The 19,720-nt window shown below is 36.4% G+C and overlaps 2 protein-coding genes across 4 annotated transcripts; one reads left to right on the forward strand and one right to left on the reverse strand.

The window, feature by feature from the left end:
* Positions 1–802: 802 nt before the first annotated feature.
* Tpi (Triose phosphate isomerase) lies at positions 803–3,095 on the reverse strand. Its single transcript, XM_021336815.3, has 6 exons — positions 2,953–3,095; positions 2,246–2,374; positions 2,049–2,160; positions 1,863–1,972; positions 1,581–1,787; positions 803–1,287 (listed from the first exon to the last, which is right to left on the reverse strand). The coding sequence occupies exons 2-6, from the start codon at positions 2,354–2,356 to the stop codon at positions 1,081–1,083; spliced, it is 747 nt and encodes a 248-aa protein (XP_021192490.3). The 5' UTR covers positions 2,357–2,374; positions 2,953–3,095; the 3' UTR covers positions 803–1,080.
* Positions 3,096–4,281: 1,186 nt separating this feature from the next.
* LOC110377802 (protein disulfide-isomerase A5) lies at positions 4,282–19,269 on the forward strand. 3 transcript variants are annotated; one of them, XM_049852409.2, is made up of 18 exons: positions 4,282–4,413; positions 5,232–5,476; positions 5,771–5,978; positions 7,643–7,771; positions 8,021–8,121; positions 8,365–8,516; positions 9,141–9,271; positions 9,639–9,800; positions 10,217–10,358; positions 11,062–11,264; positions 11,870–12,041; positions 12,484–12,725; positions 15,771–15,897; positions 16,318–16,529; positions 16,800–16,956; positions 18,101–18,342; positions 18,776–18,798; positions 19,131–19,269. In XM_049852409.2, exons 1-17 carry the CDS (start codon positions 4,390–4,392, stop codon positions 18,794–18,796), a joined length of 2,670 nt encoding a protein of 889 aa, XP_049708366.2. In that variant the 5' UTR covers positions 4,282–4,389; the 3' UTR covers positions 18,797–18,798; positions 19,131–19,269. The 3 variants fall into 3 exon arrangements, with proteins under 3 accessions (XP_049708366.2, XP_063899687.1, XP_063899689.1); XM_064043617.1 differs by lacking the exon at positions 18,776–18,798 and having other exon boundaries at positions 19,131–19,259; XM_064043619.1 differs by lacking the exons at positions 18,101–18,342; positions 19,131–19,269.
* The last annotated feature ends 451 nt before the right edge of the window (positions 19,270–19,720 follow it).

Here is a 19,720-nt window from a genome sequence, read left to right on the forward strand (position 1 = left end):
ATCAAAGGGCCCTGAGCCGCTTCGATAATCAGCATTGTACGACATCGATAGATGGAAAAGAAATACTACTGAATCTGTTCTAGTAGTACCTACTATGTAGTATAGAAAACAGCCTTTCTTGGCAGTGGGTTAAAAATACGCAGATAAAGGAATGTGGTTTACTTAAGAAACTTTGACTGTCCTGGCAACTGTAAAATGTTTACGGCTACTTTATTTTAGTTAATTGTTAGTTAATTGGGTAATTAATAAATAAGAACTGCTTTGCGGTAATATAACATTGTTATGGCAAGCTGTATGACTTGTAGACAGTTTGTGAATTCAATTCTTTTATCAGTAACTCAATCAATACCAATATTGTGAATGTTATCATTATCACTTTTTTTTGCCCATAGGGCAGGCTAAAGTCTTTCGACCATACTGCCTAGTCTTTCGTAGGTATTTATTTCTTTCGTATTATCATTATCACTGTGTCACAATTTTTCATGGAATACTGCAGACAAGAACTGTACTTATGCCGAGTCTACCAACAACTTAACGTATTCTTATAACAACTGTTTTAGAATTTTCATGTTCAATTTTCAAAGTAAACGGTGGTTTTAAGAAAAACGGGTCTTGATGTTGTTGGTGTACTTGGGCCTTAGTGAATCATTAGTTTTAATAAAGGAGGAGGTGCTCAATGACTGCTTTTTATACTTTTTTTTATTTAGTTCAATTGGTTTTGTATTTTTTTACTTTTAAGAACTGTTACAATTTTTTTGTATAATGTTATGTTTCAACTGGGCTTAAATTAAAACACAGCAAATGAATAATATAGTATATTTAAAATAAATTGTGTTTGATTTTTAAGTTTCGATTGTTTTCAATTTCAAACATATTTCATGATTGGAAATAAAAGTAAAAGTTTTTGATAAATCTCAACAACATTCGCAAAAGCAAACAAACAAAAGTTAACCTTATTTACGAGTTCAGGATTAACATAATTTCATCTAACATTCATAAATAGGCTTACAAAAAAATTACAATTAGTTTGAGACGCACGCTTGCAAGATGATGGATACGCAAGCGAGCATTAAGGATAGTTTACTGCGTGGCATTCACAATGTCTACAAACTCTGGTTTAAGACTGGCTCCACCAACCAAGAAGCCATCGATATCTGGGCAGGACGCCAGTTCCTTAGCGTTGGCCCCAGTCACAGATCCACCATACTGGATACGAACTGACGCAGCTACGTCAGGCGACGCATTCGCTGATAGCCAGTTGCGCAGAGAGGCGTGGACATCTTGAGCCTTGAATTTAAAAAAAAAAATCTAATTAAGTACTTTATTCTGACATCTATTTAAATTTCCAACATATCTTGAATATTTATCTAAATCGTTACAGTCAAATTGATAGCTAGATATGCTAGCAACATATAATTGAGCATCAAAGCTGCACTGATATCATTTATATTTACGACACCTTATCTTGTGCGTGAAATCACTGGTTTAACAATAAATTTTATCATGGACAGATTGGTTGGTGTAAATTATAAAAAGTACGATAATTGGTTTTGAAATAAATAAGTTTTTAGTCTTTTTACCTGTTGTGGAGATGCAGTCTTGCCAGTACCGATAGCCCAAACTGGTTCATAGGCAAGTACAACATTGGCCCAGTTGTTGCCGATCGCTGGCAGAAGGGCCTTGGTCTGCCTGAAGACTACTTCCTCAGTTTTGCCTGCCTCCCTCTCTTCTAGGGTCTCACCGATGCAAGCAATGACCTTCAGGCCATTCTCAAGTGCATGGGCAACCTTTAAGCATTAAAGTTAGTTAAAAAGATGTGATTTCTTAAATTCAATTAAATCAAGGTGTGTGTATGTGCTTACTTTCTCTGCAACAAGTTCGTCTTTCTCCCCGAAAATTGTTCTCCTTTCTGAGTGACCCAGGATAACCCAGTTGGCTCCAATATCCTTAATCATAGCTGGGGAGATTTCACCTGAAGAAGAACAAAAAATACTATAGTACATTCATATAACAACCATATATGATGTATTCATTAGTGAATTTCTTACCAGTGAAAGCACCCTTTGCAACTTTCCAGCAGTTTTGTGCGGCAACACTGATTGTTCCGGGGACAATAGACTGGACATATGCTAGGTAGATAGCCGGGACACCAATGACAACCTGAAAATCAAAGAGTATTAAACTCTTAGTAAATAGAATGATGCAATATCTATATAGGTACTCTTTAGTGATGTTTGTATTGTACCTCAACATTGGGATCCAATGGGCCCTTTTTTAGTGTCTCTACAATCTCTGTGACCTGTTTCTTGTCACCATTCATCTTCCAGTTACCACCAACAACGAATTTGCGGCCCATTTTGCTGAGTTTTTAAATCTGAAAACAAATGGAAGGATGTTTTTTTATCAATTGTTTTTTGTACATATGTAAGTGTTGGGCTAGGTCAAAACTTTAAATTATAATGCTTTTCATGATTGCAATTCAAGTAGTGGAAATTATCTTGTCTGATGCTATCTTAAATAAAACATTTGCTGTGAGCGCGACATTGACTCATTATGACCTATTTGACCGCCGTCACGTAGCAGGGTAAACACATCTTTATTATTACTTATAGGTATTAAACAAAAACAAAATAACACCGGATAAATTAATGGTACAAAATTTATTTTTGTTCGATAGACACCGGCTAATGATTGGGCCCTCTTAAAATCAAGAGTCAGCCTAGTATTCAGTCATTATTAGTATGTTATTGTACCTTTAGTATGTTTAATTATTAAATCACTAGGTATGTGACAAATAAGGATAATACTAAAAAATAAAACCAACTTCTAGCCGAATCTTAAAAAGGGTGGGTGTGTACTAATTGGGAGCTAAGTTCAATTGCAATTTCTTAGAAATTAGGAAAATTATACCAATTTTAATATTGCAGATCATAATTAAGTACAAACACTCACCAGAATTAATTAAATAAAATTTGTAGTATTTTACGTAAACTTCTTCACTTCACCGCTAGCGGGAAACCGGAATGCTGTAATCTGTAGTGAATCGAATCAAATATATTATGTTCTTTTTGCAGTGATATAAAAATTCATAAAACAAAATTTAAACATTGGTTGATATAAACGAACGAGCCTATGACAGAGAAATGTATTGAGTTTTTAACCAATCACATACACCTTTCTAAATGATTCATCTTTATTCTTCAAAGAGAACCAACCATAAGCTTTGACCTCTGTGACATTGAGATGTTTTTTTAAACACTACTCGCAGCTGTACTACATTGAATACGTGTCTTTTGAGTAACATGATAAATATTGAACTATTGAACTGATTGAACTTGAAACATTGAAATTGAATTGAACTCTGACATTGTTAGCACGAAATTCAAATACAAAATCTGTTTTCTAAGGTTCCGTACCCGAAGGGTAAAACGGGACTCTATTGTTTTCGCTCCTCAGTCCATCCGTCCGCCCGTCTGTCACCAGGCTTTATCTCATGAACCATGATAGTTAGAGAGCTGAAATTTTCACAGATGATGTATTTTTGTTGCCGCTCTATCAAGCTGGAATCTAGAATTAAACAAATATTTGGGGGGGCTCCCATACAACAAACGTGATTTTTTTGTCAGTCTTATAAATAATGGTACGGAACCCTTCGTGCGCGACTCCGACTTTTTTAATATTTGCTATGTTGATTAGACATGTAGATCAGCTGGCTTATTCGCTAACTTTCGAATTCTCAGATGTCAACTGGCCTCAGTTGTAATCGGAACTTTGATGTCAACCGATAAGTTCAAAACATTGGTATTCTGTATCGCATGAAGTGGATATCGGTGGATATCGTTACACGGTTGCTGACGCCAAAACTACGATGACAATTTGACAGCTCTATTTTTTTATCCATTATCCATTATGTCCACTGGGCTTACGGAATCGCAATATAACGTTTATCGATACAGAAACAGCTGTCAAAATGAGTCATGGTGGATATCAGCCTGATGACGTCATCTCATTTGGTAACTGGCGTTAGCGAATAAGAAAATAGCGGTTTGACAATTTACTAATGTACACTTTACCAATTGATGATATCTGCGATCTGTCAGTGGAGTTAGCGAATAAGGCTACTGGTTTTAACTCAAAATATTTTTTCACATCTTTCTGTGTAGGCTCCTTGACTCCAGAGCCTAGAACGATCTACAAAATTCTTGGTCAGAGCAATGATGTGTCAACAAACCGTCACGGCGCTAACTGTCATGTCATGTCATTTTCAGTAAGTTAGGGTCACGTAGTACTGGCCAGCGTTCGCCAAGTTGCAATTTAGTTTTAAAATAATTTTATATTTATATTAAAATAACTTTTATTAATTAATAAAAGGTGCTGTAATCAGCGGTCATGGACCGTAAAGCGTATTGGAAGGTAAGCAGTTATTGAACCATTCTTTGTAAAAGTTGTATCGTGTACCCACTTTAAAGATAACTGTATCTTTAGATTTAATATTTTTATAGTTTTTTGTTAACTATGGAATTTAATTTTAGAATATTAGGATTAGTTGATAGCACTTGGATCAGGTTAAAATAGGTCTCGTAGTTAAAACAGGTTATTTACGTAGCTATTTAAAATGCAGAGGCGTTGTGAATAGTCAGCCGGCGAGCTATCAGAGGCTTACAACATGCGGTGAACGGCTACAAATTGAATGTATCCTGTTCTGAAAGATATTTTTTCTTGTTCTATGAGTGCATCTACAGATCCAAGGTGAACTGGAAGTAAAAATAACTGTAGTTTATTCCAATCTTATAATCAACCCATTGTCTTGACTGAGGGTCAGAGTCGCTCGTATCCTGTCGCCTTTGTATGGAGTAAATCTTGATTATTATTTCCCCACTGCAGTACATATTTTTAAACTAATATATTTGCTGCTGCATATCAACTGCTGTTGTTACAATTTGAGACAATCTTCCCAATGTATAACTCTCCTATCCTTTCAATAATTTGCAAAATAGGTGATTACATCACAGTAAAACAATATGTAATTCATATTTGATGCTCCATCCTTACATAGGTAGTGGTACACAAAGCACAAATATTTGAAACTACCTCTGGTTTCGGATAGCTTTCTATGATCTCACAATACATTTCCATAGTGAATCATTCTCTGTAGAGTTCTAGAAACAAGAAGAAAGTAACGACTTTTAACTTTACTTTGTGGTATATGACCTGTCTTTTTGTGTTTTCAGATATTGTTGCTGTTATGTATAATTTTAATACAAGAGTCTATGCAAGCCAAGAAACAAAAAACTGCAGTCATAACAGACATAAGTGATATAAAAGAGTTTAAGAAATTGTTAAGGACTAAGACTAATGTTTTAATGCTATTTGTGAATAATCAAAAGGATTCTCAGACTGTCACAGATGTTTTCAAAGATACAGCCGATGCTATGAAGGGGCAGGCTACCCTCGCTATCATAGATTGCAATAACAGGTAACTTCAGGATACTAAGTATCTTAGATGCCAAAAATTCATATTTAGTCATATGAAATACACTTAAGGCTTGAAATGCTTATCTTTATCCATGCTTACACAAGTTGCACCAGTGTCACTTGCAAGGGACTTATCTCTCATAATCAGACAAAAAAAGCCTACATGCTATTCTGAAGTATTCACTATGTGTCTGTCAAATTTCATCAAAATGTAGCATGACAAACATCAACTAAATCCACAACAGCAATACATTGAGACATTTTTACCATTTTCTAATTCAAATGCTTGTTTCAGTGATGGCAAAAAGCTCTGTAAGAAACTGAAGATAGGATCAGACAAATCGTACTATCTCAAGCATTACAAAGATGGTGAATTCCATAAAGATTATGACAGAAATGAGTCTGTCAACTCCTTGTCAAACTTCTTGAGGGACCCAACTGGAGATCTGCCGTGGGATGAAGATCCAACTGCCACAGATATATTTCACCTACAAGATGGAGAGGTTTGTATATTTTTAGTTTACTATAATTCTTTTTGCTCATGTATTCAATTTTTTATCATCATCATCAGCCTATCGCAGTCCACTGCTGGACATAGGCCTCTCCAAGTGCAAGCCACAATTTTTTTATCCTGCTTACATATTGGTCTTGATTTCAGCCCAGGATTCAAAATTAAATAATGATAAACATGTTGTTCAAGCATTTCCCTCAAATGAATCAGCAGAAGAAACCAGAAATATAATAAAATTAAGTTTATAAACAAATGCATGAAAACCATTAATATCCTTTATCAGTATCAGATAATGTGCACGACGACGATAATAGTAATTGCGATTCTGATTATGAATACTGTTTGAAAAGTTAATAAGGCATGAAGAATTAAATTTTTCATGCCAGTTAATGCAATCAGTGCATTATACGTTTCAACAACATAAATTTTCTTATTGTTTTGCGTGCTGGACGTATATTGAACTGTAGTAGGTAAATGCTGCATCTGTCCCTCTACAAGGCGAAAAAATTTGCGAAAATCTTTTGTAACCCCTAATTAATATCTTGGCAATATAAGAAGACCATGTAATTTATGTTTGGTGCTGTGCTTATATGGATAAAAAAATTATATCACACAGTTTTATCTGTGTCCCAGGGGAAATTCTGTACCCAGACAAAATATAGCCTATATTATTTGGGGACAGTTTAGCTTCCCAACAGCGGAAGAATTTTTCAAATTGGTTCAGTGTAGTTTCGGAACAAACATCAAAAACATGTTTCGTCTTTATTATATTAGTGTAAATGAACTGCTTAAAAATCTATACAGTTTAAACTGTGAACGCTAGCGTAGCAACCGTATGAATTATCTGCCTTATATTACAAAGCAAAGCAAATGTTTTATAAAATATTATTGTAGCTCTGTACTAGTTACTGATAACAATGTCTCTCAACACTATATTGTTAGCGGATCTTTGTTTAGATTCGATCAGTTTTGTTTTTAAAACAGGAGTAGATAATTTGGACATTCTATCTAGGTACTCATCTACTTCAATAAAGTGTCATCATAAAGTGTGAGATTTCTATTGTTTTGGCATAATGAGGTGAATTGCCAAATTAATTAGACATGTGTGTTTTTGTTTTTAATTAAATTAAACTCTTTGTCAACCTGTGCTAAATACGGCACTCGCGGTAATATTTGGCACTTTGTCGCTACGGAGTTAGTAGTTCCTGACTTCACGATAGTCAAAATGTACAACTAAACGCTACTGCAGTTACTTACTCAAAGTCTTTAGAAGCTGTAAATGTTTATTTTTCTTAATTACGTAGGATGTTTTATTATAGTGCGAATTTCAATACACACGCGAGATTGCCCGCTATAGATACACAGGTGATACCCGCTATTGTTTTTCATACAAGTATTAATTGTACTTGGGACGCGGGAAAATTACGAACTGTCTTACGTCCGTGCCTCACGATGGTGCACCCAGCACCCTTAAACATCAACAGCCTTAATCATGCTGGCGCCGTTAAGCATTTGGGTTGCGAAATCAAATAATACCTTTTTGAGCCATGCAGCGAACTTTGGACTTTTTGATAATTAATTACCACCCTTTATGTCTTTGCTTTTAAAATTTTATTCAAACATCATCCAATTCATAGGTTATTTTATTTATTCTAGGCTCTCAACAAGTTCCTGAAGAAAGGTGCGGGTGCTTACAAGAAATCTATGATAATGTTCTACGCACCCTGGTGTGGTTACTGCAAAACTTTGAAGCCGGAGTATGTTCAAGCTGCTGCTGATTTAAAGGTAAGAAGACAGCATGTTGTGTACACTAACTTATAGTCTTTATTCTATGGTACTGTTTTTTTTAACCTGAAATTATTTAACTACGAGTTATTTAAGGCAACTCTTGAAATTGACAAACACTCCTATTCAACTTCTACCTATCTTCAATACTAAGTTTTTTATCTTGCTTTGCCGAAGTTCAGTTCGTTATTCGTTCAAATCAATTCAAATAAAACTATTATGTATTGAAAGGTTTACAAATAATTACAGGGCGAATCTCTCCTTGCGGCGATCGACGTTGCCAAACCGGGAAACTCGAAAATAAGACAACTGTACAACATTACTGGATTCCCAACATTATTGTATTATGAGTAAGTACAGTTTAGGATTTTCTTTTTAATAATATATTGAGAATACTCTTTCAAACTACTTCCACAATTTTGATGTCATAAAGATATGTGTTGAATGATTTCCATATCGTCACATTGGACGAGGCTATGGAAATATCAAGAAGTGCAATAAATTTTTATCTACATTGTTTTCGCAAGTAAAATAAAATATAGAAGTAAAATAATTTGCATATTTTGATACACGACATATTGTCTTTTTCACAGAAAAGGTCAATACAAACTGCCATACAACGGCGAGAACAAACGGCAAGCGATCGTGGACTTCATGAGGGACCCTACAACAGCTATGCAACAGAAGAAAAAAGAAGTCGTTGATGAAAGTTGGTCTGAAGATACGGATGTCGTGCATTTAACTGGTGAGCTATAATAAATAGATGAAGTTTGATATTTTATGTTTGAAGTACTTAGGAACCTGATATCATGAGAAATTTTTCACAAAAAAAGCTACAAAGCTAAGCTCAGGTTTAATTTCGTTTAGCTTTAAAAAATATTGTGATGAAGTCACATAATAGTTGGTCCAAGCAATCTGTTCAGATCAGCGCTCCTAGTATTGATGGTCAAGGAGTTTGCTTTTTATTTTAGCATACATTTATTGTTGCTGGCACATAACTGTCACTTTTGAAATACTGACAATCATTGACAGTCAACTGACAATTCATTTTTTATTGAGTTTTAGCAAAAAATGCGCTATATTTAATTTATTTGGTAAATATTTTATAAACCTTTCGTGTTACATACTTCCAACAGTATGTATATGCAGAAATATTTGGTTTCCAAATTATTGAAAGGTATTGATAGTAATTGAACTTTTCTCGAATGTTTACGCTCATTTGTAGTTTGTGTGTTGTGGACCAAATATTTTCCGATTTCTAAATCAGTGTATGCTAAGATATTATGAATATTGTATACTTACTATGCAATTCAAATAACGATGGTTTTGAAAATGCACAGATGATTATCATGTAGCGTTTTTTTTTCAGCTACCAACTTTGACGATACTTTAGCAAATGCTAAAAATGCTCTCGTAGTATTCTACGCACCGTGGTGTGGTCATTGCAAGCGTATCAAACCCGAGTTTGAGAAAGCCGCCAAGAAAATAAAGACCGAAAAGGTTTGTATAGTCTCGTAATAATCCTAACTAATATTATAGATGCTAATTCAGTCTGTTTAACCTACCGTATGGTGTTTTATTAAACTTGCAAGTAATATAGCTGTCACATAACAGAACTGGCTGTTTTCTCGTGGTTTCGTCTATGCCCAAGCCAGAAAAAATATAGCCTTTATTACTCCAGGATAGTCTAACTTCACATAAGCAACATAAGTTTTCAAATTCCTATTACTACGACTGTATTGGAGCAACTGTATTATTATACAAATAAAATTTCTTTTAGTATATTAATATGTATAACAGACTTTTTATCTGGGTGCGGGAAGCGACTAAAAAAGCTAGTTGTTTTTATTATTATTTTCGATTGTAGATCGACGGCATTCTGGCAGCAGTGGATGCGACAAAGCAACCAGAGCTCGCTTCACGATTCGGAGTCAAAGGGTATCCGACCCTCAAGTACTTCAGCAAGGGAGAATACCAGTTCGACGCGGGTCATGCTAGGCAGGAAGAACAAATTATTAGTTTCATTAAGGTTTGTGACATCCATTTTGTACTTTGTCCGTATTTAATGGCGTCCCGAACTATTGTCGGTCTCGATACCTTTTTTCAAATAAGATTAGCCAGCTGCACAGAGATAAGTGCACTCACTATTCCTTCACTCTCATTGACTGGGCGGCAATCTTGCCCTCCCGAGGCTGAGGGTATCAACAGCATCCTCCAGACTCCGGGCCGCTTTGTTAAATTTTTATTAAAACATACGAATCGATTTTCCACAAACATACGAATAAGTTTGAAATAAAGCCGAGAATATTACAAGATCTATCTTTTGTGCTATCATTTTCAGCTATAATTCCTATCATGGGAATCGTTTTTAAATACCATAATGAATAATCCATTTCTAAAACATAAAAAGGCTGATATTTTAATGCGTAATTGTATTTGTATTAGGATCCTAAAGAGCCACCACCGCCCCCGCCCCCGGAAAAGCCGTGGGCGGAGGAAGAGACGGCCGTGCGCCACCTCGACTCCGCGACTTTCAGAAACACACTGCGCAAGATCAAGCACGCCGTCGTTATGTTCTATGCGCCATGTAAGTACCACAAATATAACATCCATTTACAAAACTTATGTTCGAGTTCATCCACATCATAAAAGTCAGTTAAAAAAACGGACGTTTACGTTGTCAGAGGACCTCAGTATATTTATCATTAAGGCCGCTGCCTCGAATTTTGCGGGCAGCGGGGCGGCAGCGGCGGCGGCGCGGGAGCGGCAGGATCTTACGCGTATAATCAAATGGACCGGCCCTCGAATACAGCGGCGCGGGAGCTGGCAACGAGCGGTGAGCTCCAGTCAAACGGTAACCGCCCGCGCCGCCGCCGCTGCCGCCCCGCTGCCCGCAAAATTCGAGGCAGCGGCCTAAAAAGCAACACCATTTAAATCTTACCAATACCGGCTAGCTAATATTCACATGTATATTAGCCAAGCCTCCCTATGTACATAATATAAACTAAAAATAAAGGTTTCAGACTACCGTATTTTCAAGCGTACAAGAGCTTATTCAGAAGTGCTTACGTAAACTAATTTATCAGCCTGTATGTGATGCTAGCGCTTTTAAAAGTGTAAGCACGAATCTACGTTTATTCGTGGCAGAATATTAGGAAATATCACAGGTATAAGAGTGACTACAACTGCATTAGGACTACTCTTCAATATTCCTTTTTAGGCCATCAAAATTCCATAAACCCATGACACATTTTTACACCGAAATTCTTGCAATTTTCATTTTTTTTCAGGGTGTGGACACTGCAAAAGTACTAAGCCGGAGTTTGTGAGGGCCGCAGAGAATTTCGCTGACGAACTAATGGTAGCATTCGGTGCGGTCGACTGTACTACGGATCAGGAACTATGTGCCAATTACGACGTCCGAGGATACCCCACTATTAAGTACTTTAGCTACTACGATAAGAATGTCCAGGACTATACCGGTGGCAGAAAGGTAAACATTTTTTTTATGTAATTTTCTTAAAAAAATAAAACTCTTACATCGTTTTACACGATTTTATAACGACAACTAAACCATGTTCAGTTGTAAAGAAAAAAAATAAGTTTTATTGCACGTGTAATGACGCGTATACTCACATATGGACAATATAAACATATGGAAAAAAATGCGATCGAAAATATGCTTTTTAAAACATGCAGTACTCCTCTTGCTCAGCGTAATGCTGCAAACCGAAACGAGACAGAGTTCCAGCACTGGTTTTCAGCGATAGCCGGTTCTTCCGCTATGATGTTATTCGGTTATGAGAATGTATGAAATAAAATAAATAAAGTCACGTCAGTTGTCAAGTCACCGATTTGACCAATGGGGTGGCAAGTACATGGCTATGGATATCAGCGGGGAGTAGGTGGGCGAAAGGGAGAGGGATATGCACGAATTTGTGCTCGGAAGTGAATTTTACCGGAACTGTAACTCATTAAACTACATCAACTGTTCATCAACAAGTATAAGTTTAAATAAAGGGTGATTATTGATCGAAACGGGTAGGTACGGGGATGGACGGACCTTCAATGATCAACATTAAACATTTTCGTTTCCAGGAAGAAGACTTCATATCTTTCATACACAGCCAGGCGGGCACTCACCCGACGTCGCAGAAGGAGGTCACAGAGATGTCCGGCTTTGGCCCAGAAGTGATATTAGCCAGTGATGTGGACTTTGAGAAAATTATTGCCGCCCCCACTCCTTCTTTCGTCATGTTTTATGCTACGTGTAAGTATTTTTGTGTTCATTTCCATAGAGATGACATATATTTTCGATGTTAGAAATTCCTTATTTTATGGTAACACTGGCTGTTTGCCGCGGTTTTGCTGTGTCCCGTACCCGTACAATGTGCGCTTTAAGAACTTGACATTCAACAAATCGGGACGCGAGGTGCATTCCTTTGTATCTCATTTCTCAATTTAATGGTATCACTCCGATAGATTGACAGCCACGAGCCAGTCCCCAATATTCTTTCTGTTGTTTTTCTTACTAGGTAACTTACTATATAAGAATTTGGCATTACTTGTATCGTGCTGTTTTCAATGTTCTATCTTTAGTTAGCAAAACAACAGATAGATAGACTATTGGGTACGGCCGTGTCCTTGCTTCTGAGGCTCCTAACACTTTAGTTTCTGAGAATTCGTGATGAGTTTTATATTTTGTTTGACAGGGTGCAAACTCTGTGGCAAAGCGAAGTCAGAGGTAACCGCTCTAGCAATAAAGTTGAGGCGAGAAGATAAAAAAGTGAAGGTTTATGCGGTTGACGCCGCTGAGAACCCGAAGGCCTCTGACATCGCCGGCGTACGAACATTGCCTACATTCAAAATGTTCGCCAACGGACATGAAATCGCCACTTACAACGGAGTTAGAACAACAGCGGACATGTTCGAGTTCTGCGTCAAAAACGAGAAGGTGAAAGACGAATTGTGATCCTAGCATATAAACAGTCACGTCTCATCATTTAGTTCGTTATAAACTCGCATTTATTTATAGTATTTTTTAGTATGCAATAGTTAGTAGTTCACAGAGATACTTCAGAACTTTGTTTTATATCCATTCTTAGTATTTAGATTCTGTAGACGTGTTTATTAATGTTAACTTGTATACAATCTCAACAATAAGACTTTGGAAATATTGACAATACACAAAGTAGTTATTTGATTTTACCCTGTAAGAAGATTTGTCTATTTTTGCAATGTTGTTCGAGCTAGTTATAGTGTTCATGTTGTTAGCTGCTAATGTTACATAAGCATTACTTAAAAGACTAATGGAAACATATTCTAATAATTAAACTTAGTCAAAATAAAAATCCAATTATTGTTATTCTAATGTAGGTACGAGTTATTTTTATATGTATAAGAAATACTTAGGTGACTTTTTAGTCGAAATGTATTATGTAGTAAATATTTTATTATACATACATACATACGTATTGCGCATAATAATCACAATGAATATCACAAACAATATAGTCAAACAACTTTTACCAATACTCAGTAAATCCATTATTACGAAATTGATATATTTAGTAATTTATATAATAGGAGTATTTATGTATTTTTATTTCATACGCTCGTTTTATAACTGCGCCACTTCTAATTCATTATGTTCAAAAAGCGTCATTAAGTAATTCGCTGAAACGATGTTCAATCACTTCGAAATTTCGAACACGTGATAATTGTTTGAAATGTTATTTTTATATTTACTGTTTTTCTTATATTTACGTTGCATTATATTGTTATATGTTTATAGAAGAGGCCTTTGCCTCGACATTCCTTGTACTTATTTTATTTTATAGTGATAGGGTAGATATTTCTGTAATATGGCGTTACAGTAAGTGCTCGGCAAACTTTTGCGCTTATTAGCAAAATTTATATTATGCATAAGGGATGGTAGTGGAGAGTAAACTTCCTAATAAACAAGTAAACTAAATTAAAAAAAAACCGTATAAGTAACCTTCGAAATCGATAAAAAGGTAGGTAAAATCATTTTACTTCAGATACCTCATAACTTCTAAACCAATTCCGAACCGAACTTCCAATATTAACCTATGGTTATGTCACTGTCAGGGCCCAGATAGCTGTCGGGCCCACCATGAAGTACCTGGGCTTGGTGCTCGACAGCCGATGGGAATTCGGGCCTCGGAGGGAGTCCATGAGAATTAATACCACTGACCTCTATATTTACACACTGGACCGGCTGTTCCGTACGTTTGACAGCAATTTTTTTGTGCCCATTTGAAGCGCCAATATCGTCTAAGCGAGTGTCCACAGAACTAATTTTGACGTATAATTTCAAATGGCTGTGAGAGACGTGTTTGTTCATTGGTTCACTGTAAAATAATTTTAGTACCACGAACACTCGCTACGTCTAACAGCGCCAAAATGGCGATTATCAAACGGGCACAAAAGCACGTTGACAACAGCCTGTCCAGTGGTAATTATAGAGGTCAGTGATTAATATCCATCCAAAAAAAAAATGGTTATGTCACTGTCATTTATCAGTTTCTGGCAGTAACGATACTGTCTTTACCGAAACATTTTTGGTATATTCTTTATTCCTCTAAGTTAATACTAGGTCAATTCTATTACTCTGATGCATGGAGCGCTATGTTCTCTCTTATACAATTTACTATCTATAAGCAAACTTCAATGAACTACCTAATAGTTGGGCTTCCATAATCCCAAAATATTTTATACGTAGGTTACATAGAAACTATATAAAAACAAAGCATTTATGTGTATTGAGTATATTTTTTTACTCAAATCGTATTATCAATTCGCAGATGTGACATTAACCGTACTAACAAGATAGAAATTAAAGATGCCATGAGAAGAGAACGCAGCTTTTTTATACATTATCGCAATTGTCAACATTTGCTTGTATATAAAAGTTGAGGTCTTGACATCATTTACTAACATACGAGCTTATAATGAAATAACAATTATAAAAGTAAAACTTTCCTACTTAATGTCGCGTAACGTGTGAGTATCTGTGAGAATAAATTAATCATTTTTTATATCATTGTTTTATTTTTTGACCTGGATACAAATTAATATAACTAAATCTAAATCATCACTATCTATTGGAGAAATCTGTACACCTATACACATCACTTCAGTAGTTTATAATTTTATTTATTGTGTACAGACGTAAATACGAGCCTTCGGGCAGAGGACTTAATTCATCACCATATTATCGGTAGTAGTAGTGGTAGATTCTATACCATCTCCGAAACCAAGCTCTGCTAAGTAATTGCTCGTGGCTGACATTTATCTTTGTCTTTGAAATCTTGATTGAAGTTACCTATGAATGGGAAATAAGTTTTTATTAATAGTATCTTAAGACAAGGACACCGCCCGCTTCTCATTTTAACGGCCATTGGGCTGTCTCTCCGCTATGGTCTTAGGTACTGCTAGGATGTGTGTAGATAAATGTATGGTAGATAGTACTTAATACACATAGATGACAAAGTGTTGCTGAATCCTCACCAGGGTTCGGCCGGGCACTGTCAGCCACGGTTCACGCCCACGCCCACGCCCATGCGTAAGCGCAGGGCCTTAAACTGCTGTTGTTTTTGCTTTAGTTATCTTCCCACACAAAATTAATTGGGCAGGGCTTATTTATGAAGAAGACAATGATCATCATTATCAACCTTTTTGCTGGACACAGGCTTCCTCTCACATAGAAGGATTGAGTATTAATCACTACGCTTGCTCAGTGCGTTCTAGTGATGTTCTAATCCAGTTTTCCCTTCACCTTTAATCAGCCATTGGTGTCTCACCACACTATAAAGTAGGAGGTACGTGCAAAACTTTAAAAAGTTGCATTGGTGCTTGCCAGACCTGGAATCGAACCCACACACTGAGAGGTTTGAGTTTTATCCCCGGCCCCCACGAGCTTTTCTTAAAAAACAAAGATATTATGATATTCTATTTTAACTCAGAACGAATTTAGGGCCCCAGAGAGTCGCCGAGACTGCCGTTCTACGGGAGGCCATGGGCAGGGCGCCACCTCGACAACGCGACATTCAGAAAAACAATGCGCAAGATCAAGCACGTCGTTGTTATGCTCTCTGCGCCATGTGAGTACCAGAAGTATTAATAATTAGGAAAATATGTAGAACTTTGCAATTGGTGTATGTTATGGTGAGACAAAAGAAATATTTGTGACACGGTTAACACCAGACGCGGTTCCAAGGATGGTGTAAATTCTCGTCAAACTTAATGATGGCTCGCCTCTAATTTCCGAACACAGGTATGCGCCTGAGGGCCATAGGCACCCCTCGCTCATGCCATCATGGAGGGATGTAAACAGTTGATTGAAACAGCTTCCCCGTTATGACTATCCCCTACGTAACAAGCAGATTGGTATGAGACATTCCAGTTTATGGGCCTAACTTAAAATAATGTGTTGCTGGCAAGTGGACGTTCGAGAAGTCGAGTTCGTCGAGTTTTCAGCGTAATTTGAATAAATGCTTTTTAATTTGGTTCTTAACTTTTAGGGTATGGTTACTGGAAAGGTACTGAGCCGCGAATGATGAACAGGATAACGAGGGCCGCAGACAAAATCTCTGAGAACCTTACGCTAGCCTACGGTGCTGTGGATACTACCATGATTAAAAAAATGTGTGCCAATTACGATGCCCGGGGATACCCTGCAGTAAACTTTAGCTATTTGGATAAGAATAAAAGGGATTACACAGGTGGTGGAAAGGTAAAGACGCTTTTTCAAATTAATTTTGCTCGTGTAAATGGAATGTTTAGATCTTTGACAAACTTCATTCATCAAAAGTGAACATAAACAAATTCCTTCAACGTTTGACTATCAGTCAGTTGCATAAAGCTCCATTAAAGTTAAAGCTTAATTTAATCTATTGCTGACGCTTTTTATCTTGTTGACAAAGAAACAGTCAGCAATAGATTTAAAGAAGCTTTAACTTTAATGGAGCTTTGTGCAACTGACGGTATATATTTTCGTTTCTAGTCCATACACAGTCAGGCCGGGACTTATGCGACATCGCAGAGTGATGTCACATCTCAAGGGGCTGGTTTTATCGACCAAGTCAACATGACCAGTGATGCTGACTTTCATCAAGTTATCAGCTCGTCTTCCCCTACTTTCGTCATGTTTTATGCGTCATGTAAGTTTTTCATGACTACATAGATAATTATTATAATGTTAGCAAAGTTAACGTGGTTTATGCTCCTAAAAGGCTTATTACACTTGACTAAATTCAGTGGTCTAAATGATGCAGTTACTTAGGTACTAAATTCAGACAAATGTAATCGCATTTAGGAAGATATGTTTCTAAATTTAGGAAAAGTAGGTAAGGCTACTGACACCAAATCATTTAGAAACCTAATTAGGCTACATTTAGTAAAGTGTAATAAGGCCTTTAAGATATACCCCTAAGACCTAGTTGAATATGCGTAACGCTAAGCCGAAACGCTTTTACAAGCCAGTACTTCGACCTACCTAGTACCTACCTACCACGTACCACTATGTTCACGTGTGCATTCTTTTCAAACAAGGTAGAACTAAATTGTAACTATAGGTACCTCATTTCAATTCTATCGTCAACTGTTTAAAACTCTCCACGCTTTTGGTGTAAAGTTTGGCTGACCATAGATACCTAAAAAACCAACTAATATTCCCAAGATATTTTCATCGTTACCCCTATTCCCTCGATGTGTTGAAATACAAACAAACAAACGAACAAGAAGTAATAATAATGATGACATGTGATTTTCTCAAAGATGTCGAAGGTCGATCGACACTTTTGTTTTGTGTTGTGTGAATGTTTCCACGGTATTTTGACACCTACGAAAATGGCAGTGGACAAAACTGTGTAACTGTTGTGGTATCAATGTAAAAAGATATTTATGACGCCCGCTGAAAGGCACAGACACTCTTACCTACACAGCGAATGAATGAACGTTACTCGACACGTTTGTTTGACGAAGTTTGCCCTCATATTTAGTCAATCACTCAGAATTAAAAGATGCATACACATACAACTTGGCACTTACCTGATATAGATCGAAGCTGCAGTTGTAGGTACTTAGAGACTGTAGCTATAAAATTAAGGATACCGTAAGTTAACCAACCGTCAGTTGCAGAAAGGCCCATTAAAATTAAAGCTTCATTAAATCTGCTATATATTTACTAACACTTTTTGTCTTGTTGACAAAGAAAGAGCCAGCAATAGATTTAAAGAAGCTTTAACTATAATCGACCTTTCTGCAATTGGTGGTAAGTCGGCATTCTATTTTTTTTTTGTACAGGGTGCTCCGTTTGTACAGAAATGAAACCCGATTTTAACAACTTGGCCGTTAGGCTGAGGCAAGACGAGAGCATAGTGAGGCTTTACGCCATAGATGCCTCTGAGAACCCAAAGGTTGCCGACTTCGCTGGAGTAAAGACCATTCCCATGTATTTCTTGTACGCTAATGGGAAACTCATTGCAACGTACGAAGGAGATCGAACGGCATCAGACATGTTCGATTTCTTGCTTAGACACCATAAGGTGAAGAATAATTTTGATCTTGGTAGATATCACATCAGCCATTGTCATTTTACATCATTTCATTTTAAAATCTGCGGTCAAGACCACAAGTAGGTACCACTTTCTTTGGGTGAGAACCATTATATGATAGCGAATGGTCACTGACACACTCATTTAGGTATCACAAAGTCTCATAAACAAGTGCTGGATGTTGTATGTGCTAGAACTACCAGAGACTACTACTAGGTCTTGTTTTTATTAGTAGTTATTTATTTCTATTTATTTATTTTTGTAAACAACTCATACCCTCATAGAGGTGGATTTTTTTTACGCAATCAATGCCACCACTCGAAATATGGTTTAACATAGAATCAAATCGGCTGTTCATCGCTGTTTTTTTAACTTGTATTTATTTTTTTATTGTATTTATTTCTTTTTTTTTTTTTATTCACAGGAATATCAGACCGACAAGTAGTGGTGAGTTTTATTTTTAAAGTAAAGTAATGAAACTATCAGTTGTTATTTGAATGTCTTTAGTTTCACACAATTCTGTGCCCTTGTTGTGTGTACTTACGCCCTTGAATCTGTCTATGGCTATGCTACCGTCATAGAGTTGTCGGGGTGTTGAAATGCCTACTGTTTTTTTTTTTAGTTTATGCCCTGGTGCATCGGGCGTTATGTGCTCTCATAAAATTGCTCTCTGTAGGCAAAGTTCAATAAAATATCTAATGTTTGGGCTTCCAAATTTCTAACAAGATTTTATACATAGATAGAAACTATTTACTAAAATTGCATTTATCATTTCACAGACGTCAAATTAACCATACTAAAAAGATAAGAATAAAAGTTGCCTTGAAGAGATCCAGACATCGTTTAGTATTACTATATAAAACTTACAATGATTCATGAAATAATAATAATTATACAAATTATATACTGTCCTATTAGATGTTACGTAATTGTGAATGTCTATGAGAGTAAATTAATCATTTTAGCCTAAATCATGGTTTCATTTTCTCAATTGCTATACATACCTACCTTATGTGGAAAACCGCAATATAATCCCTTTTCCGGAAACAGACTGGTCAGGAGGGGTTACATTGATTCGACGATGATTAATTCGATACCAACCTCAAAAGCACGATGCGTTGTTCAGGCTGCCATTTGAGTCTTTGTTAGTCCTTTAATTACCTACTGATAACTAAGCATCCAATTAAGCTTATTGGACCACTTGTATTAGGAATCAGTCATCAATTTTTGGTTTCAGTATTCAGGGCTTTTGTTTGTCTTCTTTTAGTAAAAAGTAGAGAGAGAGACGTAGCTATAGGTACATAGGTTATATAGGTTAGGGTATATAGGTTAGTACACTAGCACATAGGAGTGAAATAAAACTCCTACA

This window comes from Helicoverpa armigera, chromosome 1, assembly GCF_030705265.1.
Source record: "Helicoverpa armigera isolate CAAS_96S chromosome 1, ASM3070526v1, whole genome shotgun sequence".
Lineage (NCBI taxonomy): Eukaryota > Metazoa > Arthropoda > Insecta > Lepidoptera > Noctuidae > Helicoverpa > Helicoverpa armigera.

Bases quoted from the DNA above. Each gene is read 5' to 3' on its own strand.
- LOC110377802 (XM_049852409.2), top strand. From the start codon at position 4,390: ATGGACCGTAAAGCGTATTGGAAG. The intron at 4,414-5,231 runs GTAAGCAGTTAT...TTGTGTTTTCAG, and splicing joins ACCGTAAAGCGTATTGGAAG to ATATTGTTGCTGTTATGTAT. The intron at 9,272-9,638 runs GTTTGTATAGTC...TTTCGATTGTAG, and splicing joins AGAAAATAAAGACCGAAAAG to ATCGACGGCATTCTGGCAGC.
- Tpi (XM_021336815.3), bottom strand. From the start codon at position 2,356: ATGGGCCGCAAATTCGTTGTTGGTGGTAACTGGAAGATGAATGGTGAC. The intron at 1,973-2,048 runs GTAAGAAATTCA...GTTCTTCTTCAG, and splicing joins TGCAAAGGGTGCTTTCACTG to GTGAAATCTCCCCAGCTATG. The intron at 1,788-1,862 runs GTAAGCACATAC...TAATGCTTAAAG, and splicing joins ACGAACTTGTTGCAGAGAAA to GTTGCCCATGCACTTGAGAA.